General features: G+C 42.6%; 1 protein-coding gene and 3 non-coding genes across 5 annotated transcripts; all 4 read left to right on the top strand.

Annotated features, from left to right (window-relative positions):
* The first annotated feature begins 8037 nt into the window (after positions 1-8037).
* On the top strand, positions 8038-18625 carry LOC121545438 (nascent polypeptide-associated complex subunit alpha). Of its 2 annotated transcripts, XM_041855968.1 has the most exons (9): positions 8038-8145; positions 9274-9351; positions 11774-12715; positions 16545-16624; positions 17003-17080; positions 17251-17397; positions 17630-17758; positions 18103-18225; positions 18508-18625. In XM_041855968.1, exons 2-9 carry the CDS (start codon positions 9282-9284, stop codon positions 18520-18522), a joined length of 1584 nt encoding a protein of 527 aa, XP_041711902.1. In that variant the 5' UTR covers positions 8038-8145; positions 9274-9281; the 3' UTR covers positions 18523-18625. The 2 variants fall into 2 exon arrangements, with proteins under 2 accessions (XP_041711902.1, XP_041711904.1); XM_041855970.1 differs by lacking the exon at positions 11774-12715 and having other exon boundaries at positions 8040-8145.
* On the top strand, positions 16789-16862 carry LOC121546867. Its single transcript, XR_005996457.1, has one exon. It is a non-coding gene; the product is annotated as a small nucleolar RNA SNORD59 (small nucleolar RNA).
* LOC121546865 lies at positions 17815-17888 on the top strand. Its single transcript, XR_005996455.1, has one exon. It is a non-coding gene; the product is annotated as a small nucleolar RNA SNORD59 (small nucleolar RNA).
* LOC121546866 lies at positions 18364-18437 on the top strand. Its single transcript, XR_005996456.1, has one exon. It is a non-coding gene; the product is annotated as a small nucleolar RNA SNORD59 (small nucleolar RNA).
* Positions 18626-24600: the final 5975 nt, after the last annotated feature.

The raw sequence follows: 24600 nt of genomic DNA, 5'->3' as shown, positions 1-24600 counted from the left end.
TTCAATTACCATCAGTAATCTAAAGATGGTAAGTACACACAAAACATGATACAGATATCCCCAGTCCTAACTCATCAATAATCGTTTGTATCAATCTAATTCCTCATAACTAATCTCACAATGATTATTAAACCCCTAAATCTGCTCCATGTGATCTCATCTCAAATGATCCATTATCAATTATTTTACCAACACCATAGGAAACTCTGTCTCCCCTTCTATTGTTCCTTTCGCCCCTGTAAATGTCATATTTCATTCATTAGCCAATACAATCACATACTCCGTGTAAGTAAGACATTATATTTTATCCCCTTAACATAATGCTATAGGAGACTTCCAATAATCCTGGAAGACACTATATAATACCACGTTTCATTAAGTTCACTACACCTTCTAATATAACCCTATAACCCCTTTCTATTAATTTAATCATTGCAACCTGTTGCATTGATGTTTTTAAAATATAAACCTATTGTTTAATAACTTCATACTTATAACCAATGTTTATTCAATCCATAATCCTAATAGTAAAAACGATATCCCATTGTTCACGTAACGAAACCAAATTATCGTTTTAGAATTCACCACTTATTTTCATACACCACTGGTGTTACCCAACCTATACAATAAAGTAATAACCATTAGAATCTATCAAAGCACTGCCTTCCAAGTATTTAGACCTCTACTTGAAATCTTACAGCTCAATCTAACTCGCTGGACTGTCTCTATTTTTCCCCCGCTAACCAGAGCCATAAATTAGTCTCCTTTGTCCTCAACTCAATTTTCACAGCTCTATCGCCATTTCAGTTCGCTATTCAATTTCTTTAACTGTTCTCTCTGATTCGGCCCTAATTAATCAAACAAATACTTGATATCGTTGATCATACATTTAATGATATTCCTATCATTTGAACTATGTACTGTCTCTCACCCCCTACACAACGGGGGAGGCGCGGGGACCTGCCCTAATCATCTTCCTTCTTAGGAAATAATGTCATTCGTACTTGTAACATATTTTCATAGACCTATCTAGAATACTTCTAAAGCTATCTAATTCAACTTTTAATACACGTAAAAACTCTCTCTCCCTACACCCATTCCTTATTGAATAAGTGAGTCTTTCTATTTAACCCCAACCACGCTACAAATCTTCCATTCAACATCAACAAACCAAATACTCAGTAGTATCTGGTTACCATTCATACCAGCCGTTGAATTCACTCATACACACAGATTTCACCTTATGCCATTGAAATGCCCAACAAAACATAATAGTTCAATGGAACCCTCTATTGGCTCTCTACTATTTATACATTACTTCTATAACCACATTAGTTATGGTCCGATTACCCATTAAACCTTATCACATAACGTTATCACATAATCAAACAACGGCACAACCTTAAACTCATATGGGGCGGCAGGTAGCCCAGTAACCAAGAGCACCGTGTCAGCAACCAAGAGGTCGCCGGTTCCAATCCCCGAGCCGACCAGGCGAAAAATCTGCCGATGTGCCCCCGAGCAAGGCACCCAACCCCAATTGCTCCTGCAAGTCGCTCTGGACAAGAGCATCTGCTAAATGACCAAAAATGCAAATGTAAATATTCTCTACTTTCTCATCCATGACGTATGTCTACGTTTGGGTGAGAAAGTTCATACATATATATCGTTAGAAATGTATAGGTACCTCTCAAATAATCGCTTCGTGGTGTTTTTAGCCAATTCTTAATCGACACAAATCACTTCTTCAAACATTTTACCCGTGGAACAAAAAAATAGACTGTCATTTCCTGGACATTGCCCTTTCCCTTAGCTCTGCAGTCGCGATGGTTATGACCTGTTTTGTTACAGTATTTACACGGGGCCTTACACTCTCTAGCAAAATTCTCTAGTCTTTCCTGACTCTCCAAAAGCCATACTCTCGATGTGTCTAGCCCCTCCCCTCGCTGTTTCTTCAAATCCGTTCCACAGTTTAGCCTCTAATTTCTCCACATCGAGATGCCCAATAAATCCATACCTCTTCTCCCAAATGGATCCATAAAACATATGTATTCGATCCCCTTAACATAATGCTATATCTTTCATCCCCCGTTAATTCTCGGACCTCTTTAGAATATTTATTTCCCATGGTGGAAAAATAAGAAATCCCCCCCGTTTAGTAATAATTCAATCCAGAATTATTTTCCTGGGACTTAATATTTGGTGCGACTCTTGAGCCAATGTTTATGATCTGCTTTTGTAATTAACCATTTTAATTATCCAACCCGTAACCCAGAGTTTTTTTTAAACACCAGTTTCATGAAACGGATGAGACAACCATTTTTTTTCTCACGCAACCTATTTTAGTCCCTTCTTTGAAAAAATTATCACGTATTTCGATGGATCATTAGGTCTCACACTTATACAACCTTATACGATATTTCACTAACACTATCCGTAAATAGACAGAGTTAGAGCAAATCCCCAGTTGTTTATGACTCTTGACTTGTTTAATGTATCTATCTTACATGATGATAATTATCTCCCTTCCTGTTTATATTGTAAACACTGTACCCGGTACAATCTCAATATTAACTAGTTTATTTTGGTAATGGCCATTCACCTTGAGTCATTTCAGACCCCCTTCCTCCCTTTTAATTATCTTATGAGATTTTGGTAACTATTCTCTGCCCTCCACAATAATTACTATTCTCATACAAGTTCAAATAATTACACCAAAACCCATGAATAAAAATTACTGACCTTCTCTTTGCAGTTCGGATTTAAATGCATTTTCAAATCTCGTTAACGTCTTTATCGTTCATAAGATTTATCACCGGCCTGTTTATAACCTTAACGTCGAAGGCCAGGTCTATTCTATACGGATGCTATCATCCGCCCATGCACGGTTTTCGGTGTCCTCAGAACGATGAAGACGTATTTTGAGATCCGGCTCGAAGGACCATTTGTCACAAGAATTTATATCTCTAATTAATCAAACTTAATGCTCTGAATAATTCCCAGAGGGTGTACATTCTCTGGTTTAATCATGAATTAAACAAAGGTCCGCAACCAGCAAGAATGATCTGTATTTTTAATCATGGAGAGCTCTGGCGCCAAAAAACATACATACAGCTTTTATACCCCTTGACACACAAAGGCACTTTGCTCCGCCCACCTTTAAACCGTTTCTTAGTCCCCTTCACCCTGGAATGTTTTCTCAACAGTTTCTAACTCCTCCCCCTCTGTTAGTGGGTTGACACTGCATTATAACTCTAACACCGTTCACACATTTATACTGTATTTAGGGTGAAATCCTTTAGTCATTATTCTTAAAATACAAATTAATCTATCAATCCACCCCTTTGACTAAATGTTTTCACATTCAGGATAAACGTATTTACAAGCATGATTAATCTCAGAGATTACGTCAGAACTAGTAAACATTTCATCCAATTGCGGTCTTTCAGGGTCAAATTGACCTCAGGTGCATCCTGTTTCCGTTGATCATCCTTGTGATGTTTCTACAACTTGATTGGAGTCCACCTGTGGTAAATTCAATTGATTGGACATGATTTGGAAAGGCACACACCTGTCTATATACAGTGAGGGAAAAAAGTATTTGATCCCCTGCTGATTTTGTACGTTTGCCCACTGACAAAGAAATGATCAGTCTATAATTTTAATGGTAGGTTTATTTGAACAGTGAGAGACAGAATAACAACAAACAAATCCAGAAAAATGCATGTCAAAAATGTTATAAATTGATTTGCATTTGAATGAGGGAAATAAGGTTCCCCTTCCAACAGGACAATGACCCTAAGCACACAGCCTGAATGTCCTTGAGTGGCCCAGCCAGAGCCCGGACTTGAACCAGAGCCAACATCTCTGGAGAGACCTGAAAATTGCTGTGCAGCAACGCTCCCCATCCAACCTGACAGAGTTTGAGAGGATCTGCAGAGAAGAATGGGAGAAACTCCCCAAATAAAGGTGTGCCAAGCTTGTAGCGTCGTACCCAAGAAGTCTCAAGGCTGTAATTGCTGCCAAAGGTGCTTCAACAAAGTACTGAATAAAGGGTCTGAATACTTATGTAAATGTAATATTTCTGTTTTTTATTTTTAATAAATTAGCAGAAATTTCTAAAAACCTGTTTTTGCTTTGTCATTATGGGGTATTGTGTGTAGATTGATGAGGGAAAAAACGATTTCATCCATTTTAGAATAAGGCTGTAACGTAACAAAATATGGAAAAAGTCAAGGGGTCTGAATACTTTCCGAAGGCACTGTATATGATATACATGTGCAATATTTACAGTGCAAGTATTCAGACCCCTTGACTTTTTCCACATTTTGTTACGTTACAGCCTTATTCTAAAATGGATTGAATAGATTTTTCCCTCCTCAATCTACACACAATACCCCATAATGACAAAGCAAAAACAGGTTTTTAGAAATGTTTGCAAATGTATTAAAAATAAACAACTGAAATACCTTATTATTCTACAATGTAGAAAATAGTACAAATAAAGAAAAACCGTTGGATGAGTAGGTGTGTCCATACGTTTGACTATACAGTGGGGGAAAAAAGTATTTAGTATGTATGTATATGACAAACTACTCATCCAAGGGTTTTTCTTTATTTGTACTATTTTCTACATTGTAGAATAATAGTGAAGACATCAACACTATGAAATAACATAGAATCATGTAGTAACCAAAAAAGTGTTAAACAAATCCAAATATATGTTATATTTTAGATTCTTCAAAGTAGCCACCCTTTGCCTTGATGATGGCTTTGCACACTCTTGGCATTCGCTCAACCAGCTTCACCTGGAATGCTGTTCCAACAGTCTTGAAGGAGTTCCCACATATGCTGAGCACTTGTTGGCTGCTTTTCCTTCACTCTGCGGTCCAACTCATCCCAAACCATCTCAATTGGGTTGAGGTCGGGTGATTGCTGTACATATACATGTACTATTCTATCCTACGTATTCTTCAGATATACTACATATTCTATCCACATACTGTCCATAATGTCTATACATCCCATCACATATTCATACACTATGTGTGTATGTATGTATGTATGTATATATATATATATATATATATATATATATATATATATATATATATATATATATTGGTCTTGACTAGAATACAATATATACATATGAAATGGGTAAAACAGTATGTAAACATTACTAAAGTGGCCAGTGTTCCATTACTAAAGTGACCAGTGACCAGTGTTCCATGTCTATGTACACTGCTCGAAAAAATAAAGGGAACACTTAAACAACACAATGTAACTCCAAGTCAATCACACTTCTGTGAAATCAAACTGTCCACTTAGGAAGCAACACTGATTGACAATACACTTCACATGCTGTTGTGCAAATGGCATAGACAACAGGTGGAAATTATAGGCAATTAGCAAGACACACCCAATAAAGGAGTGGTTCTGCAGGTGGTGACCACAGACCACTTCTCAGTTCCTATGCTTCCTAGCTGATGTTTTGGTCACTTTTGAATGCTGGCGGTGCTTTCACTCTAGTGGTAGCATGAGACGGAGTCTACAACCACACAAGTGGCTCAGGTAGTGCAGCTCATCCAGGATGGCACATCAATGCGAGCTGTGGCAAGAAGGTTTGCTGTGTCTGTCAGCGTAGTGTCCAGAGCATGGAGGCACTACCAGGAGACAGGCCAGTACATCAGGAGACGTGGAGGAGGCCGTAGGAGGGCAACAACCCAGCAGCAGGACCGCTACCTCCGCCTTTGTGCAAGGAGGAGCAGGAGGAGCACTGCCAGAGCCCTGCAAAATGACCTCCAGCAGGCCACAAATGTGCATGTGTCTGCTCAAACGGTCAGGAAACAGACTCCATGAGGGTGGTATGAGGGCCCGACGTCCACAGGTGGGGGTTGTGCTTACAGCCCAACACCGTGCAGGACGTTTGGCATTTGCCAGAGAACACCAAGATTGGCAAATTCGCCACTGGCGCCCTGTGCTCTTCACAGATGAAAGCAGGTTCACACTGAGCACATGTGACAGAGTCTGGAGACGCCGTGGAGAACGTTCTGCTGCCTGCAACATCCTCCAGCATGACCGGTTTGGCGGTGGGTCAGTCATGGTGTGGGGTGGCATTTCTTTGGGGGGCCGCACAGCCCCCCATGTGCTCGCCAGAGGTAGCCTGACTGCCATTAGGTACCGAGATGAGATCCTCAGACCCCTTGTGAGACCATATGCTGATGCGGTTGGCCCTGGGTTCCTCCTAATGCAAGACAATGCTAGACCTCATGTGGCTGGAGTTTGTCAGCAGTTCCTGCAAGAGAAAGGCATTGATGCTATGGACTGGCCCACCCGTTCCCCTGACCTGAATCCAATTGAGCACATCTGGGACATCATGTCTCGCTCCATCCACCAACGCCACGTTGCACCACAGACTGTCCAGGAGTTGGCGGATGCTTTAGTCCAGGTCTGGGAGGAGATCCCTCAGGAGACCATCCGCCACCTCATCAGGAGCATGCCCAGGCGTTGTAGGGAGGTCATACAGGCACGTGGAGGCCACACACACTACTGAGCCTCATTTTGACTTGTTTTAAGGACATTACATCAAAGTTGGATCAGCCTGTAGTGTGGTTTTCCACTTTAATTTTGAGTGTGACTCCAAATCCAGACCTCCATGGGTTGATACATTTGATTTCCATTGATAATTTTTGTGTGATTTTGTTGTCAGCACATTCAACTATGTAAAGAAAAAAGTATTTAATAAGATTATTTCATTCATTCAGATCTAGGATGTGTTATTTTAGTGTTCCCTTTATTTTTTTGAGCAGTGTACATAGGGCAGCAGCCTCTAAGGAGCAGGGTTGAGTAACGGGATGGTAGCCGGCTAGTGACAGTGACTAAGTTCAGGGCAGGGTACTGGGTGGAGGCCGGCTAGTAATGGCTATTTAACAGTCTGATTGCCTTGAGTTAGAAGCTCTTTTTCAGTCTCTCGGCCCCAGCTTTGATGCACCTGTACTGACCTTGCCTTCTGGATGATAGCGGGATAACAGGCCGTGGCTCAGGTGGATGAGGTCCTTGATGATCTTCCTGTGACAACGGGTGCCGTAGATATCCTGGAGGGCAGGCAGTGTGCCCCCGGTGATGCGTTGGGCGGACCGCACCACCCTCTGGAGAGCCCTGTGGTTGCGGACGGTGCAGTTGCCGTACCAGGCGGTGATACAGCACGACCGGATACTCTCAATTGTGCATCTGTAAAAGTTTGTGAGGAACTTAGGGGCCAAACCGAATATCTTCAGCCTCCTGAGGTTGAAGAGGCGCTGTTGCGCCTTCTTCACCACACTGTCTGTGTAGGTGGACCATTTCAGATTGTCAGTGATGTGTACCTGAGGAATTTTAAGCTTTTCACCTTCTCCACTGTGGCCCTGTCGATGTGGATGGGGGCGTGCTCGCTCTGCGGTCTTCTGAAGTCCACAATCAGCTCCTTCGTTTTGTTGAGGGAGAGGTTATTTTCCTGGCACCACTCCGCCATGGCCCTCACCTCCTCCCTGTAGGCTGTCTCGTCGTTGTTGGTAATCAGTTTGTCATACCCCTGTCAGACTGGGTCCTGGACTTCCTGGCGGGACGGCCCCAGGTGTTAAAGGTAGGCAACAACACCACTACGTTGACCCTCAAACACAGGGGCCCCACAAGGGTGCATGCTTAGCCCCCTCCTGTACTCCCTGTTCAACCATGACTGCGTGGCCATCCTGATATCACTGAAGTTTCTAACGATTAATTACTGTACGGGCTTGTTCATTTATCTTGTGTTAATGAGGCCCAGACAAAGGAGCTGACCAGTGCTGAAAGATTAAAACAGACACTATCAAGTCACCCATAAAAACAACAGTGCCTGCCAGAATGTAAAATTAAAAAATGTCCCACCATAGAATGTTAACTTTGTAGATTTCAAATAAAGGGGTTGAAAATATGTAGAGCTGTAACTTTATCTGGAAAAACTTCATAACGGATACACCAGAGATGTTTTGAAAAAAATAGTGAGAACCCCACTTGGAAACACCAGAACGACCCGGAAGAAGAAGTTAGTGCAAAATGTGATATCACCGAGAGACAGAGGTTAGAATTTCTCTCTCACAACCATCTTGGATATAGAAAACTGACTCGGTGAGTCTCTGCCGCTAATCTAACTTAATCTAACCGTTTATCATCGTTTAAAATATTTTAAACAGGGCTCTGACGGTACATGAGAAGTGTGTCATACCCCTTATGTGGATATTAATCTATATCACTATATACACACATATTCACTGTTATGTAGTCGATATCTGGTACAAAATGGGGGAACACAACTCTGCCCACATTCGCTAACTGGAACAGGCTAACTAGTTGAGAACATAGAGGACACCTTTTAAATGTTACCAATGGTGCTACCTTTGTAAAGTGTTGGGTGGACGTTGTCGGTGAATCAACACATGAAATTGGCTTGTCGGCTCTTTGTAACCGCGCACAGCCAGCTAGCTAACGTTAGTTTCAAGCTAAGCTTGTTCGCCAGAAAGTAAGCGTACCGGTAGCTAGCTAACTTTTTTGTTTGTTTGTAGACTTTTTAAAAGTTGGTACGTTTTGTTATTATATTAAACAGCGTTGTTTTCGTCCAGTTGCCACGTTGTCTCCTGATTTGCAGCTTAACATTAGCTAGTTAACTAATCATTTTAAAGTGGCTAGTTAGCGTGCTAGCTAGGGACTGGGGTGTAGCTAGCTATGTAGCAACACGTGAAACACGCATAACACTTGATTTCTAATAAAAATTGTTAGCTAGCTAGCTACTTGGCTGCTATCCATTACATTAACATTTTAGTCATTTAGCAGACGCTCTTATCCAGAGCGACTTACAGTTAGTGAGTGCATACATTTTCATACTGGCCCCCCGTGGGAAACGAACTCTCAACCCTGGCGTTGCAAGCGCCATGCTCTACCAACTGAGCTACAGGGGAACTACTGACCTCACTCACTGTCAGTAAGTAGGCTAACGTTACCATTGGCAGTATCAGTCGTTCAGTGATTAAAATGGTATACAAGTACAGTAGTTTGTACTTAGTATAAATTAGATCTAGTTGGGAGTTATTGATATTTGAACACTGAGACACGTTGAAACCTGTTCCTACTACAGTACACTCAAGCCATCGGCGCTCTGCATTTGCCTAGTCAATGTGAGCCATGTAAAAATAGCTAGTAAGTTGGCTGTTTTAAATATCAGTTATTCCTGGTGAGTCATTCCTTGATTTCTCTTTTCAGACACAAGCATGCCTGGCGAAGCCACAGAGACGGTCCCGGTCACTGAGCAGGAGATGCAACAGCCACAAGTTGAGACTGGTTCGTATAGCATTATTATATCAGCATGCTAAAATACTAATCAACAGGGCTAATGGGGTCCTGGAACTCAAACACGGCAGTAGAAGTCATATTCCCCCATTGGAAGTGGAGTGGTGGCTTTTATTTGAGAGCTCTATATTAGTTTAACTCCTTCAGGAAAGGTAGCGCTCATCAGTTGACACTGAGATAATCAAGCAGATGACACTGACATCTGTTGTTGACATTCACTTGGAACTCTGTTTCCTCTGGGTCACCTGTTGAGTCCTGCTTTAGCACATTCTCAGCATAAATGGAGAGGTGTGGTGTCAGGTTTATTTAAAGGGGTGGGTGGGCTGAGCAGCTGACTAATCATATAAACCATGCCATGTAGATTATAAACCTGGGGGGCTACTCTGTCTCTATCCACATCTTCCAGACTAGAAACCATGTTTTTATACTTTGAAGTGAGTAGGCCACTAGAATTATGTTTGACCAGGCCGGTCATTGCCTCACTTTGCATTAATGTGGGAATAACGGTGTGCTAACAATTTTAGGGACATCATAGGGCATTTCTAAAACAATGATGGTTGTTGTGTCCTGAAATTCACTGCAGTTCAAACGGGTTAACCAGGACCCCTTGTTAACTCAAAACTCACATACTCACACCCGCCTGTTGAATGTTACTGCACTGACAACTGGGTTGTGAAACACTTCCTAATGCACGGGTATTGATGTAGTCGCCTTGTGCATGGAACATTTTAAAGAAACAAAACCAATTACATGATCAAACTTTAATAGCAACCTTTGGCATAAAGGAGTGTCACTGACTATCATAATGTTACAGCTGTAGGAATTACTTTTGGTTCTGGGAAATACTGGTCCACATAATTGTTTTTATAGCAGCTTTATATTTTTTATATTCACAATACATTTTCATTGACCATGTTAATTAGCCATTGCTTACTGCTATTTTATGTATTTTATCTCAAATTCTAGATTTGACTTTGATTTGATGGTAATTAATTGATGAGCTAACAATTGTAGGCCTGTTATGGCATTGATTTGACTAAATGGTGATGTCAAAGGTAAGCTGCTTCTGTGAAGTAGCTTATGGAGCTTTATTTTCAAGTCATTTGAGAAACATTGGTTTTAATTAGTACGGAATTAGTATTGAGGTTGGTTTTCTTAAAGCAGTTTCATGCTGCAACCAACCCAATTCTGATTAGTATAACAAAGATGTGTCAATATGCAAGTGAAGATAATTGGTGAAACTTTTTGGATTTCCTCACTACCAAGCCCTGTACCAGAAGAGTTATAAGCAGATGAAAGTCCATGTTTCCCCAAAGAGACTACGGGGTGGAGCTGATGAAGACCACAGATTGCTTTTGAAGTCCACTGGTCGTGATGGCAGCTGAAGAAGGTGCATGTGCTAAACAAGTGAAGACTACCGATATTGATTGGAGAAGACCATGGGTGTTCAGTACCACAGGTGCCTGTTTAATGAAGTTGCTGAGAAACTACAGTGAAGGATTTATAGATAGAGACCACATGCTAGTGGTAACACCAAGTGTCAGCTAACTGTTTTTAGCTGAAGACCACAGGTGAAGACTTTAAGAATTACAGTTAATGTTAGACGGTTGGAAGAGCTGAAAATTGTTTTTGTTCAGCAAGGAAGTCGGTGTTCCCGAAAAGTGTTGAAAATCCTCTGGGAATTGGGTTCAATTGCATGAAATGGATGAGAAAATATTTAGGTTTGCTTTTCAATTCTAGTTATTTGACAGTTATTCAGGTAAGGTTATTACATTGCCTCATATCAAACAGAATAGCAACTTATTAAATCTCGATTTACTAATTCAAAAGTTTTCTAGTCGTTCAGTGTGCATGATTGTCTCTGTCGTAAGACTCTTCACTCTGAAATATTGTTATTACAGTTTGTAGATGTATTGAATGCTACTCTTCAGAGGGTTTCCTCACTTTCGGTCTCAAGGTTTTTCCAACTACAATCTTGTGCATTTAGGCACTGCATGGTAACTGGGACATGGGCACAAGTTTGGTTTTGTGGGTATACACAACGTTCACCCATTTTTGGTTCACTTATAACAAATAGAAAGCTGAAGTCTGCATCCTTGCACAACCTCACAAACACCTTGGTTCAACTGAATTGGTAGATGTAGATCACAAACCCATTGCTAAAAAATGTACTCTTATTCAATTGTTTCCTCTTAATATTTTGTCATATAATCAAAACATTTTGGACCCCACCTTCCTCATGTTTGTAAAAGTATCTCGTATAGGAGAGTACAATTAGTGTAGCTAGATTTTCTTAAACGAGGGGTTCAATCATTTTGATCATATGCGTTAAAAAAACGTAAGCTTATCAACCGCTCCTCACACTATCGCTGTGACTATCCCCTGCTGCTCCTCCTCCTTTCCTTCCTATCAGCTCCAGGGGTGTTGAGTTCCTCTGCTCCCCTTGGGATCGCTGTGACCAAGGCCCCTTTGGAGAGTCCTGTGCCTCCAGAAGGCTCCACTTTTCTTCCAGAGATCGAATCCCATCCAGTGTCAGGCATGGCTTCTGGAGAGGCAGCTAGTGGACAACTTAATGGTGTAAAAGCAACACTTGAAGTCAATGCGCAAACTGAGGTGCCAGGAGTCACAGAGAAAGCAGTGATCCAAGAATCTGTCTCTCCAGTTGAGGCTGCTGCATCTGCCTCAGAAGAAACGCCTGTTCAAGAACCAACGGCTCTTTCTGATGAACCTGATGCCTCAAATGAAGAACCAACTGTTCAAGACCCAGAAGCTGCTGCCAAAGAACCCATTGTGCAAGCAACCGTTGTTGAAGAGTGTAAAGAAGCTGCTGAAGAACAGGTCAACCAAGCAACGGAAGATGTAATCATTCAAGATTCAGCTCAAGTTACAGAGGCTACCGTGGCAGCCACTCAAGAGACCGTGGCTGAGGAACCTGTGGCTGAAGCTGAAGAGCCCATTGAAGTGGCTGAAGAGACTCCGGTCAAAGAACCAGTGCCTGCTGCTGAAGAGCCAATCGCTGATGCTGTTGACGGGCCAATCGCAGACACTGTTGATGGGGTGGCACGTGGAACTCCAGAAGTCACCCCCGAGCCTGCAGTCGAGACGATCACTGAAGACTTGAAGACTGTGAGTTTGGAGCCAGCTCCTGAAGATGGCATACCATGCACTGAAGTGGCCAACTCGAACCCTGGGGCCACAGAACCTGAACCTCTGCCTGCTGATTTGACCATAGACACTGCCACACAAAACGAAACTCCCGTTGAGAAAGAAGCAATTGCGGCCTTCTCTGAGGCCGTCCAGACAAAGGTGACGTCAAATCGTGCAGGCCCGACCATCTCCACCCGGCACCTGTCAGGTGGGTCATTTTGTGTGCAAAGTAAAAGCTGCTTTTACCCTCTTACAGCAGCTCCCTCTTCCAGATCTTTTGTTTCTTCTATACTTGCACACTTTTGCACCCACTGGGCCTAGATTAGCTTTTTAAATGGTATGCTTTCCCCAATTGATCTTATGTATTTTAATATGCTTGATGAAAAGGGCGAATGTTGAGAGAGAATTAAGAGTTTGTCTATTTTCTTTTGAGGCTTGTTATTATCTCAAAAGGGCTCTCAAATGTATCTTGCGTCACTGTTTAAACTCAGTTTCACCTTGAAACAGGCCAGTCCATTTAAGCGCTTCATGTAAAGAGTTGACTTCAGCAACTTTTTCCTCGTCTTCAGATGTTGACTGTCCTTTTCACTGTCGCTCTACTTTCTCTGGGCTTATTGGTGTTTGTCCAGGAAGAATGCACCAAGCCAACTGTGTTAATGTGCTCTAACTGCAGTGTGTTTTCAACACTGGTATTTGTGTCCATTGAGGGAGCTCTAGTTCCAGTTATTGCTATTTGTTCATTGCGGTACACCATTTTAATCCTCACTATCCTTTCATCATCCTCACATCTGCTGTGGATTGTTTTTTAAATGTAATGGTAGTATTAAACATAGCGAATTGGTCAAATGTTTCAATGAAATAATGATTTATTTGATTTGTATCTACTATAGCCTAGTTGTTCCCAAATCTATGGGGTGCGCAATGATGAAAGGGGGGCATGAGTGAAAAAGTTTGGAAAGCACTGCGATAACTTAATTTATTTTTATTTTTTTTGTAGATCAAATGTTCTTAATGTGCTCTTCTGCATAGCATTGTTTTATTACCACTAAAGAGCCTTCGAATTTGACCTGTCACAAATGTATTTTAGTGTAAATAGTGCCATGCTTTGTGAATGCATTTGCCAAGCTTTGTCTTTCTTCTGCACTGACTGGGTCCTCAATGTTTATCTCTGGTTATGAAATTAGAGTAACGATGTATAAAATGTGACGTGTGGGTCTGTGCTTGGACCAAGTAGATGTTTTAACTTTAGGTTGTTAGTGGTTTTGCCTGAATACTTGAAATTGAGTGTGCTGCCCTGCAACAATTCCTTCCGTTTTGGAAAGAAGGTTGGTGTGGTGTTTTCCTAACCCTGGAGTTCTGAGGTAACATTGCCTCCTGTGTTCCGATCTTTTAACCCGCATGGTTCAGGCTTTGACGTTCTTGTCTTCCAAATTTTAAACAAACACATTTGTTTCATTCAGCTGCACCCTCTGCCCCTGCAAGTCTGGCTACCTCCCAGAACCCTCAGACTGCTTCTGGCCCTGCCAAGCCCAAAGGCAAAGAGGCCAAGGGTGGCTCTGCCCCAAAGGCTGTCCCTGGCAGAAGAAAACGCTCTGCGATGTCTGCCTCCTCTGCTTCTCCTACCTCACCAAAGTCCACCACCTCCGCATCCTGTTCCCCCCTAGCTACCTCACCTGGGGCTGCTGGAGCTCCCAGCCAGGGCAATCGTGCTGCCCCCAAGGTTGTGAAGGCTGGCAAACAAAGAAGGGCTAAAAAAGAGTCTTTCAAGCCTGCTGCTGACCTGCCAGCCCCAGCAGAGGCTCCTGCCCCCACACAGGCCAAACCTGTTCCTATGAAGCCTAAAGCTGCTCCTGCAGTAGTAGTGGCCACGCCAGTAACTGATGCTCCAGAGCCTGCCTCTCCCAAGCCTGTGGCGTCCCCTGTGTCCTTCAAAGTGACCTCAAAGCCTGCTACACCAGACCCTGTGTCATTTGCTGAAGCTATTGCCTCTAGCCCCCCTAAAGCTGCCCCTGAAATTCCCATGGCCAAGCCAGAGCCTCTGCCCAAAGCTGAGGTGAAAGAGGTCAATGCAGCACCAGCTAAGCCTGCCCTGGAGGATGACGATGACCTTCCCCCTCTCATTCCACCAGAGGAGCCAGTAAAGATGCCAGTCTTCTCACCCCCTACAGTAGTAGAGACTCCTAAGCCTGCCCCAGTTGCTTCACCAGCTTCTGTTGAGCCCATTGTAGCTACACCAGCTCCCCCTAAGCCGTCTACAGTTGTAGCTGCACCAGCTCCCCCTAAGCCTGCTCCAGTTAAGCCCATTGTGGCTACACCAGCTCCCCCTAAGCCTGCTCCAGTTAAGCCCATTGTGGCTACACCAGCTCCCCCTAAGCCTGCTCCAGTTAAGCCCATTGTGGCTACACCAGCTCCCCCCTAAGCCTGCTCCAGTTAAGCCCATTGTGGCTACACCAGCTCCCCCTAAGCCTGCTCCAGTTAAGCCCATTGTGGCTACACCAGCTCCCCCTAAGCCTGCTCCAGTTAAGCCCATTGTGGCTACACCAGCTCCCCCTAAGCCTGTTCCAGTTGTAGCTGCACCAGTTCCCTGTAAGCCAGCTCCCGTTGAGCCCATTGTAGCTGCACCAGGTCCCCCTAAGCCAGTTCCAGTTAAGCCCATTGTGGCTACACCAGCTCCCCCTAAGCCTGTTCCAGTTGTAGCTGCACCAGCGCCTGTTGTTACTTCACCAGCTCTCGCTAAGCCAGTGCCCGTTGTAGCTGCACCAGCTTCCGTCAAGGCCTCTCCAGTTGTAGCTGCGCCAATTCCAGTTAAACCCGTTGTGGCTTCACCAGTTCCAGTAAAGACCGTTGTGGCTTCACCAGCTCCTCCTAAACCTGCTCCGGTTGTAGCTGCACCAGCTCCCGTTGAGCCAGTTGTAGCTGCACCAGCTTCCGTCAAGGCCACTCCCGTTGTAGCTGCACCAACTCCTGTTGAGTTCTCTCCGGTTGTAGCTGCTCCCGTTGTAGCTTCGCCAGCGCCCGTTGTAGCTGCACCAGCTTCCGTCAAGGCCGCTCCCGTTGTAGCTGCACCAGCTCTCCTTAAGCCTGCTTCCTATGCAGCCGTGGTAGCTGCACCAGCTCCCTCTAAGCCTGTTCTCGTCAATCCTGTTGTAGCTCCCCCTAAGCCTGTTGAAGTAGCCATTGTACCACCAGCACCTGTTTCAAAACCTGCCCCCACCTCTGCTAAATCCCCTACAAAACCGGAGCCTGTGATCAAGAATGACAAGGGTATTTCTCCTTATTTTGTCCGTCTCCTGTGTCCCATCTGTTTGCCCACCAGTGTTGATTTCTGTGGCCCGTTCAAGTGTCTCTTTTCCCTTTTTAAGGTTTAATATAAAGAAAGTAGAGATTGGAGTCTGTATTAGCTTTGCCTCAAATGTAACCTGTGAACTGGCCTGTTTCAAAGATCACGTGTGTATATATATTCAATATTCAAAAGACCTCAATTTTGACATTGAGGTATTAGACCTTTGACCAATCTCACTTTAATCCATTTTAAATTCAGGCTGTAACAAGATGCTGAAAAAGTAATGGGGTGTGAATACTTTCTGAAGGCACTATTTCATTCTGTCAACCTGTAAAAGGACATTTGAGGGGGGGTTCCATGTCATTGTGATACAGGTTTGTGAAGTTGGGAGATTCATTTAAAAATCTGTATGAAAGGGGTGTGCAAGATTTTACTACTCAACAGATTCTTTCACATTTCTAAGCAGGTCTGTTATTTTCTACACTACATTTTTGTTAACCTCATCCACATATACCCCATTTTTATTCTGTTTCAGTGCCTCAAACTAATAGGTTAGATTCACCTACATTCAACATCTCAATTTGTATTAGTCTCTAGTGCCTCAAATAGACTTTGCTCAGATAAATGCCTATGCAATTACAATTATCTTGTCTTAACCAGTTCTTCTACAGTAGCCTGTGTCTGCAGCTCAGGCCTATGCCAGTGACCGCATGTATAATGTGAATAATGCTTGTTTCTCTGTGGGGGCTTACAGGGTCTGGCACTGAATCGGACAGTGATGACTCTGTACCAGATCTGGAGGAACACGACTCTGCACAGACACAGCAAGCCCAGGTAAGACCACATGGGATTGACCAAGTGCCCAAGTAAGACTGCCTGAACAGGGGTCTGGTAGGCCACAGAATCGATTAATTTAACTAGCTGCTTATATGTTGTATGGGTGTGATAGAGTAAACCCTTATACTGCACTCACAACATGATTAGAATAGATTCTTGACTCTTCAGTGATGATTGATACAGTGACTTTCGTTCTTCTGATTCTACTGAAGCCAACCTTCCTGTCCTGAGAAGAGAAAGGGATCATTTCATTTGCTTTATTTTTACCACGCGTACCATATTCTTACATATGGATTGAATTTTTGGTCTCATTCCCCAAAAATATACATCTTGACTGTCATTAAAGGAGGATTATTTTTAATTTTTTTTCCACAGCTTGCAGCTGCTGCAGAAATAGATGAAGAACCCGTTAGCAAAGCCAAACAGAGCCGTAGTGAAAAGAAGGCACGAAAGGTAACTAGTTTTAAAAACGATCTAGACTTGTTTTCATTAGACATTCCAATCTTAAAAGTATACATTGGATTATTTAAATTACTATGCGGTCTATAACTGTCCATTGTTGGAACTAGTATTCAGTTCCACTCAAAATAGAGCTTGACCCATGATTGCTTGCTTCTCTCCAGGCAATGTCTAAGCTGGGTCTCAGGCAGGTGACTGGGGTCACCAGGGTTACCATTCGCAAGTCTAAAAATATCCTGTTCGTCATCACCAAACCAGATGTCTACAAGAGCCCTGCGTCAGACACTTACATTGTCTTTGGTGAGGCTAAGGTAAGATGGATCCAGGATAGTTTGAATTTTGTTTTCTGATCCCCTTTTAAATCTGTGATGCTGTTGGCATTATTCCATCTCATCTAAACTGCTCTTTCAGAACCAGAATCACATACTCTTAAGGGTATCAGTCAAATATGCAGTGTAATGTCCATTCAACCAAGGTGTTGTGGTTCTTGCCAAAGGTTACAGCGCTGATATCACAGTCTGTTTCTCTGCCTTTGTGTCTCAGATCGAGGATCTCTCACAGCAAGCCCAGCTGGCCGCGGCAGAGAAGTTCAAGGTACAGGGAGAAGCCGTGTCGAACGTCCAGGAAAACACGCAGACGCCCACTGTACAGGAGGAAAGCGAAGAGGAAGAGGTGAGGGCCTTGAGAGGGGTAACAAAGTTATCATAGAATCAGCAGCAGGTCATTTCTCTTCAGTGATGATTGATACAGTGACTTTCGTTCTTCTGAGTCTGCTGAAGCCAACCTTTCTGTCCTGAGAAGAGAAGAGCACTTAACTATGATAGGGCTTAGTTTATACATGATCAACTCTGTTTGCCACAATTAATTAGCATTTAGTTTGTAGTAGTCTCCCATGTTTAATGGGGTAATTTGTAGGTCCAATCCAAAAGCCCCATTCCCCTTGATGTCAGTGAATTGCAGTGTGAGTTTAACTGTCAGATACTAATGCTTTGTCTCAATGCATAATCAATGCATAGGTTGACGAGACCGGGGTCGAGGTGAAGGACATTGAGCTTGTGATGTCCCAAGCCAACGTGTCGCGAGCGAAGGCTGTACGCGCCCTTAAAAACAACAACAATGACATTGTCAATGCTATTATGGTAAGTACATTTTACCACACAATTCCCTTGTCACCAGACTATTATCCAGCACAGGGGGTCCCTTCACTCCAAATATTTGTAGATTTGAGTTGTGACCTGTCAAAGTGATCGTAGGATCTACTAGCAGGAGATCCTTTCTCTTCAGTGATGATTGATACAGTGACTTTCGTTCTTCTGAGTCTACTGAAGCCAACCTTTCTGTCCTGAGAAGAGAAGGGCACTTAACTATGACGGGGCTTAGTTTGTGCATGTATCAACACATTTGTATTCTTATATTCACAGGAATTGACGATGTAGGCTGCTGGTCGAAGGGGTTCTGAAAGGTTGCTGATTTTAATCTACTATTGTTTGTACAATTTATACCCGAGATGGAAATAAAGTTGTGGCTTGGTAAATTGAACTAGGTTTCCCTCTGTATTGGTATACGTTTTGTGAAATTATGAATCGTACATCTCCAGGACTAGGATTGAAGAACTCTTGACTCAAAGGGATTTGTCTTAACAGCGATATCGAATACAGTTTAGTCCTTATAGGTGTAAACTGCTCTGTTTTACTGAACTTTAAGAAGTCCCTCTGCTGAAATGGTATTGTAGGACTGGATGTCGTTCATTGCTGTAGTTAAATATTTTTTGTAAACAGTGTAGCACAGATTTAAGTCAAAAGTATTGAGTTTTAATGACCTGGTGCTGGGAATCTTGAGCCTTTTTGCTACTACGACTAATCTAAAGACTTCCAGTGTAAACCACACCTCCTGAGTAACTGATGAAACAAGGAAACTGTGAAGGCACTTGGTCCCTGAAAGACTACTGACAGAAAATGTATGGAAGGTAGGTAATGGGAATACAGATCGTAATGCCAGATTTATGGGGGGCACAAGTCTATTTCAAGTATTAGTATGACTGCATTTGATATCCTAGAAATACCTGGCTGATACCTATAAAACACCAGACAACCCAGAGTGCTTCAAATGTATGTTAACCACTGATAGTCAGTTTCCCCATTCTCCTAATGTAAGTAATAGAGTAATATTAGATCGGTGGTCAAGCATGCTCCTATCTAGGGTTTCTACTAAAGGGGAGGAGTCTCCTGAACTTTAATCCCTGTGTCCATACCAGTTCATGAGCAACTGGTGAATGCTTGAGATGCAGCCCCGCAGCAGCCTGTGATTAGCCTGTCACTAAAACCAATACTATCGCTATCTACTGGCTGTGGTTAATCCCTACCAAGGGAGAACGACTGCACCCTCTCATGGAAGCCACGGATGTTCAAGGCCGACCGTGGTACTGCAGGCGTTAACAGGAAACCGGGTCCCATTGTAGACGGGTGGGTTGTTTAGCAAAAAAAGTTATTTTGTCACATGCTTTGTAAACAGGTGTAGACTAACAGTGAAATACTTACGGACCCTTTCCAACAATACAGAGAAATTAATAATAGAAAAATAACACGAGGAAACAATACACAATGAGTAACGATAACTTGGCTACAGTGCCTACAGAAAGTATTCATACCCTTGACTTAATCCACATTGTGTTACAGACTGAATTCAAAGTGGATTAAATTGATTGATTTTCTCACTCATCTACACACTACCCCATAATGACAAAGTGAAAACCTGTTTAGAGAAATGTTTGGAACTTTATTTAAAATGAAATAGATATCTAATTTACATAAGTATTTACACCCCTGAGTCAATACATGTTAGAATCACTGTTGGCAGTGATTTACAGCTGTGAGTCTTTCTGGGTAAGTCTAAGAGTCTAGTCTGCCCGACTAGAATCACTACTCTCGGCGGGTCTGACTTAGAAAATGTGGACAACTACAAATACCTAGGTGTCTGGTTAGACCGTAAACTCTCCTTCCAGACTCACATTAAGCATCTCCAATCCAAAGTTAAATCTAGAATCGGCTTCCTATTTCGCAACAAAGCCTCCTTCACTCATGCTGCCAAACATGCCCTCGTAAAACTGACTATCCTACCGATCCTTGACTTCGGCGATGTCATTTACAAAATAGCCTCCAACACTCTACTCAGCAAATTGGATGTAGTCTATCACAGTGCCATCCGTTTTGTCTCCAAAGCCCCATACACTACCCACCATTGTCACCTGTACGCTCTCGTTAGCTGGCCCTCACGACATATTCGTCGCCAAACCCACTGGCTCCAGGTCATCTATAAATCACTGCTAGGCAATTCCCCGCCTTATCTTTTTTTTTAGTCTTTTTTTTTTAGGGGGTAGATCAGCTTTAATATTGTAGATTGTAACTTTCATCAATGTAATTGTCTTAACACCATCCCCGCCTTATCTTGGCTCATTGGTCACCATAGCAACACCCACCCGTAGTATGCGTTCCAGCAGGTATATCTCACTGGTCATCCCCAAAGCCAACACCACCTTTGGCCGCCATTCCTTCCAGTTCTCTGCTGCTAATGACTGGAATGAACTGCAAAAATCTCTGAAGCTGGAGACACTTATCTCCCTCACTAACTTTAAGCATCAGTTGTCAGAGCAGCTTACCGATCACAGCACCTGTACACAGCCCATCTGTAATTAGCCCACCCAACTACCTCATCCCCATATTTATTTTGCTCATTTTCACCCCATTATCTCTATTTGCACATCTTCTTCTGCACATCTATCACTCCAGTGTTAATACTAAATTGTAATTATTTTGCACTATGGCCTATTTATTGCCTTACCTCCATAACTTACTACATTTTGTTTTATCCCACATGTAACTCTGTTGTTTTTATCGCACCTCTTTCCTTTATCTTGGCCAGGTTGCAGTTGTAAATGAGAACTTGTTCTCAACTGGCTTACCTGGTTAAATAAAGGTGAAAAAAATAAATTAAATAAAAGAGCTTTGCACACCTGGATTGTACAATATTTGCACATTTATTTTTTTATTCTTCAAGTTGTCGAGTTCGTTGTTGATCATTGCTAGACAGCCATTTTCAAGTCTTGCCATAGATTTTTAAGCCAATTTTAAGTCAAAACTGTAACTAGGCCACTCCGGAACATTCAATGTCATCTTGGTAAGCAACTCCAGTGTATATTTGGCCTTGTGTTTTAAGTTATTGTCCTTCTGAAAGTTGAATTAGTTTCCCAGTGTCTGTTGGAAAGCAGACTGAACCAGGTTTTCCTCTAGAATTTTGCCAGTGCTTAGCTCTATTCAGTTTCTTTTTATACTAAAAAGCTCCCTAGTGTTTGCCGATGACAAGCATACCCATAACATGATGCATTCACCACCATGCTTGACAATATGAAGTGGTATTCAGTGATGTGTTGTTGGATTTGCCCCAAATGTAACACTGTATTCAGTACATCAAGTTAATTTCTTTGCCACATGTATTGCCATTTTACTTTAGTGCCTTATTGCAAACAGGATGCATGTTTTGGAATATTTTTATTCTGTACAGGCTTCCTTTACACTCTGTCATTTAGGTTAGTATTGTGGAGTAACTACAATGTTGTTGATCAATCCTCAGTTTTCTCCTATCACAGCCATTAAACTCTAACTGTTTTAAAGCCACCATTGGCCTCATGGTGAAATCCCTGAGTGGTTTCCTTCCACTCCGGAAACAGAATTACGAAGGACACCTGTATCTTTGTAGTGACTGAGTGTATTGATACGCTATCCAAAGTGTAGTAACTTCACCATGCTCAATACTTCCCTTCTTTGCGAGGCATTGGGAAACCTCCCTGGTCTTTGTGGTTGAATTTGTGTTTGATATTCTCTGCTCGACTGAGACCTTACAGATAATTGTGTGTGTGGGTTACAAGAGATGAGGTAGTCATTCAAATACAGTATCATGTTAAACACTATTATTGCACAGAGTGAGTCCATGCAACTTATGTGACTTGTTAAGCACATTTTTACTTGTGAACTTTAGGCTTGCCATAACAAAGGGGTTGAATACATACGTATTGACTCGAGACATTTCAGCTTTAAATTTTTTATGAATTTGTTTAAAAATCTAAAACCATAATTCCTCTTTGACATAATGGGGTATTGTGTGTAGGCCAGTGACACAAAATCTCAATTTAATACATTTGAAATTCAGGCTGTAACACAACATTTGGAAAAAGTCAAGGCGTGTGAATATTTTCTGAAGGCACTATTTACACTGGGTACCATTACCGAGTTGATGTGCAGGGATACGAGTTAATTGAGCTAGATATGTACATATAGGTAGGGATAAAGTGACTGCAACAGGATAGATAAACAGTAGCAGCAGCATATGAGCTGAGTCAAAGGAGTTTGTGCAAAAAGGGTCAATGCAGATAGTTAAATAGCTACCCGGACTAACTACAGTGGGGGAAAAAAGTATTTAGTCAGCCACCAATTGTGCAAGTTCTCCCACTTAAAAAGATGAGAGGCCTGTAATTTTCATCATAGGTACACGTCGACTATGACAGACAAATTGAGCAAAAAAAATCCAGAAAATCACATTGTAGGATTTTTAATGAATTTATTTGCAAATTATGGTGGAAAATAAGTATTTGGTCACCTACAAACAAGCAAGATTTCTGGCTCTCACAGACCTGTAACTTCTTCTTTAAGAGGCTCCTCTGTCCTCCACTCGTTGCCTCTATTAATGTCACCTGTTTGAACTTGTTATCAGTATAAAAGACACCTGTCCACAACCTCAAACAGTCACACTCCAAACTCCACTATGGCCAAGACCAAAGAGCTGTCAAAGGACACCAGAAACAAAATTGTAGACCTGCACCAGGCTGGGAAGACTGAATCTGCAATAGGTAAGCAGCTTGGTTTGAAGAAATCAACTGTGGGAGCAATTATTAGGAAATGGAAGACATACAAGACCACTGATAATCTCCCTCGATCTGGGGCTCCACGCAAGATCTCACCCCGTGGGGTCAAAATGATCACACGAACGGTGAGCAAAAATCCCAGAACCACACGGGGGGACCTAGTGAATGACCTGCAGAGAGCTGGGACCAAAGTAACAAAGCCTACCATCAGTAACACACTACGCCGCCAGGGACTCAAATCCTGCAGTGCCAGACGTGTCCCCCTGCTTAAGCCAGTACATGTCCTGGCCCGTCTGAAGTTTGCTAGAGTGCATTTGGATGATCCAGAAGAGGATTGGGAGAATGTCATATGGTCAGATGAAACCAAAATAGAACTTTTGGGTAAAAACTCAACTCGTCGTGTTTGGAGGACAAAGAATGCTGAGTTGCATCCAAAGAACACCATACCTACTGTGAAGCATGGGGGTGGAAACATCATGCTTTGGGGCTGTTTTTCTGCAAAGGGACCAGGACGACTGATCCGTGTAAAGGAAAGAATGAATGGGGCCATGTATCGTGAGATTTTGAGTGAAAAACTCCTTCCACCAGCAAGGGCATTGAAGATGAAACGTGGCTGGGTCTTTCAGCATGACAATGATCCCAAACACACCGTCCGGGCAACGACGGAGTGGCTTCGTAAGAAGCATTTCAAGGTCCTGGAGTGGCCTAGCCAGTCTACAGATCTCAACCCCATAGAAAATCTTTGGAGGGAGTTGAAAGTCCGTGTTGCCCAGCGACAGCCCCAAAACATCACTGCTCTAGAGGAGATCTGCATGGAGGAATGGGCCAAAATACCAGCAACAGTGTGTGAAAACCTTGTGAAGACTTACAGAAAACGTTTGACCTGTGTCATTGCCAACAAAGGGTATATAACAAAGTATTGAGAAACTTTTGTTATTGACCAAATACTTATTTTCCACCATAATTTGCAAATAAATTCATTAAAAATCCTACAATGTGATTATCTGGATTTTTTTTCTCATTTTGTCTGTCATAGTTGACGTGTACCTATGATGAAAATTACAGGCCTCTCATCTTTTAAAGTGGGAGAACTTGCACAATTGGTGGCTGACTAAATACTGAAGAAAAATATAAATGCAACATGCAATAATTTCAACAATTTGATTGAGTTACAGTTCATATAGGAAATCAGTCAATTGAAATAAATTAATTAGGACCTAATCTATGGATTTCACGACTGGGCAGGGGCGTAGCCATGGGTTGGCCTGAGGGGACATAGGCTCACCCACTGGGGAGCCAGGCCCAGCCAATCAGAATTAGTTTTTCCCCAGAAAAGGGCTTTATTACAGACAGAAATACTCAGACAATCCCGTAGGTGAAGAAGCCGGATGTGGAGGTCCTGGGCTGGTGTGGTTACACGTGGTCTGCGGTTGTGAGGCCGGTTGGATGTACTGCCAAATTCTCTAAAATGACGTTGGAGGTGGCTTATGGTAGAGAATTGAACATTCAATTCTCTAGCAGCAGCTCTGGTGGACATTCCTGCAGTCATCATGCCATTTGCACGCTCCCTCAACTTGAGACATCTGTGGCATTGTGTTGT

Source organism: Coregonus clupeaformis, unplaced genomic scaffold (assembly GCF_020615455.1).
Source record: "Coregonus clupeaformis isolate EN_2021a unplaced genomic scaffold, ASM2061545v1 scaf0012, whole genome shotgun sequence".
In the NCBI taxonomy this organism is placed as follows: domain Eukaryota; kingdom Metazoa; phylum Chordata; class Actinopteri; order Salmoniformes; family Salmonidae; genus Coregonus; species Coregonus clupeaformis.
The sequence above is the reverse complement of the archived record's forward strand: the minus strand, read 5'-3'. Positions and strand labels throughout refer to the sequence as shown.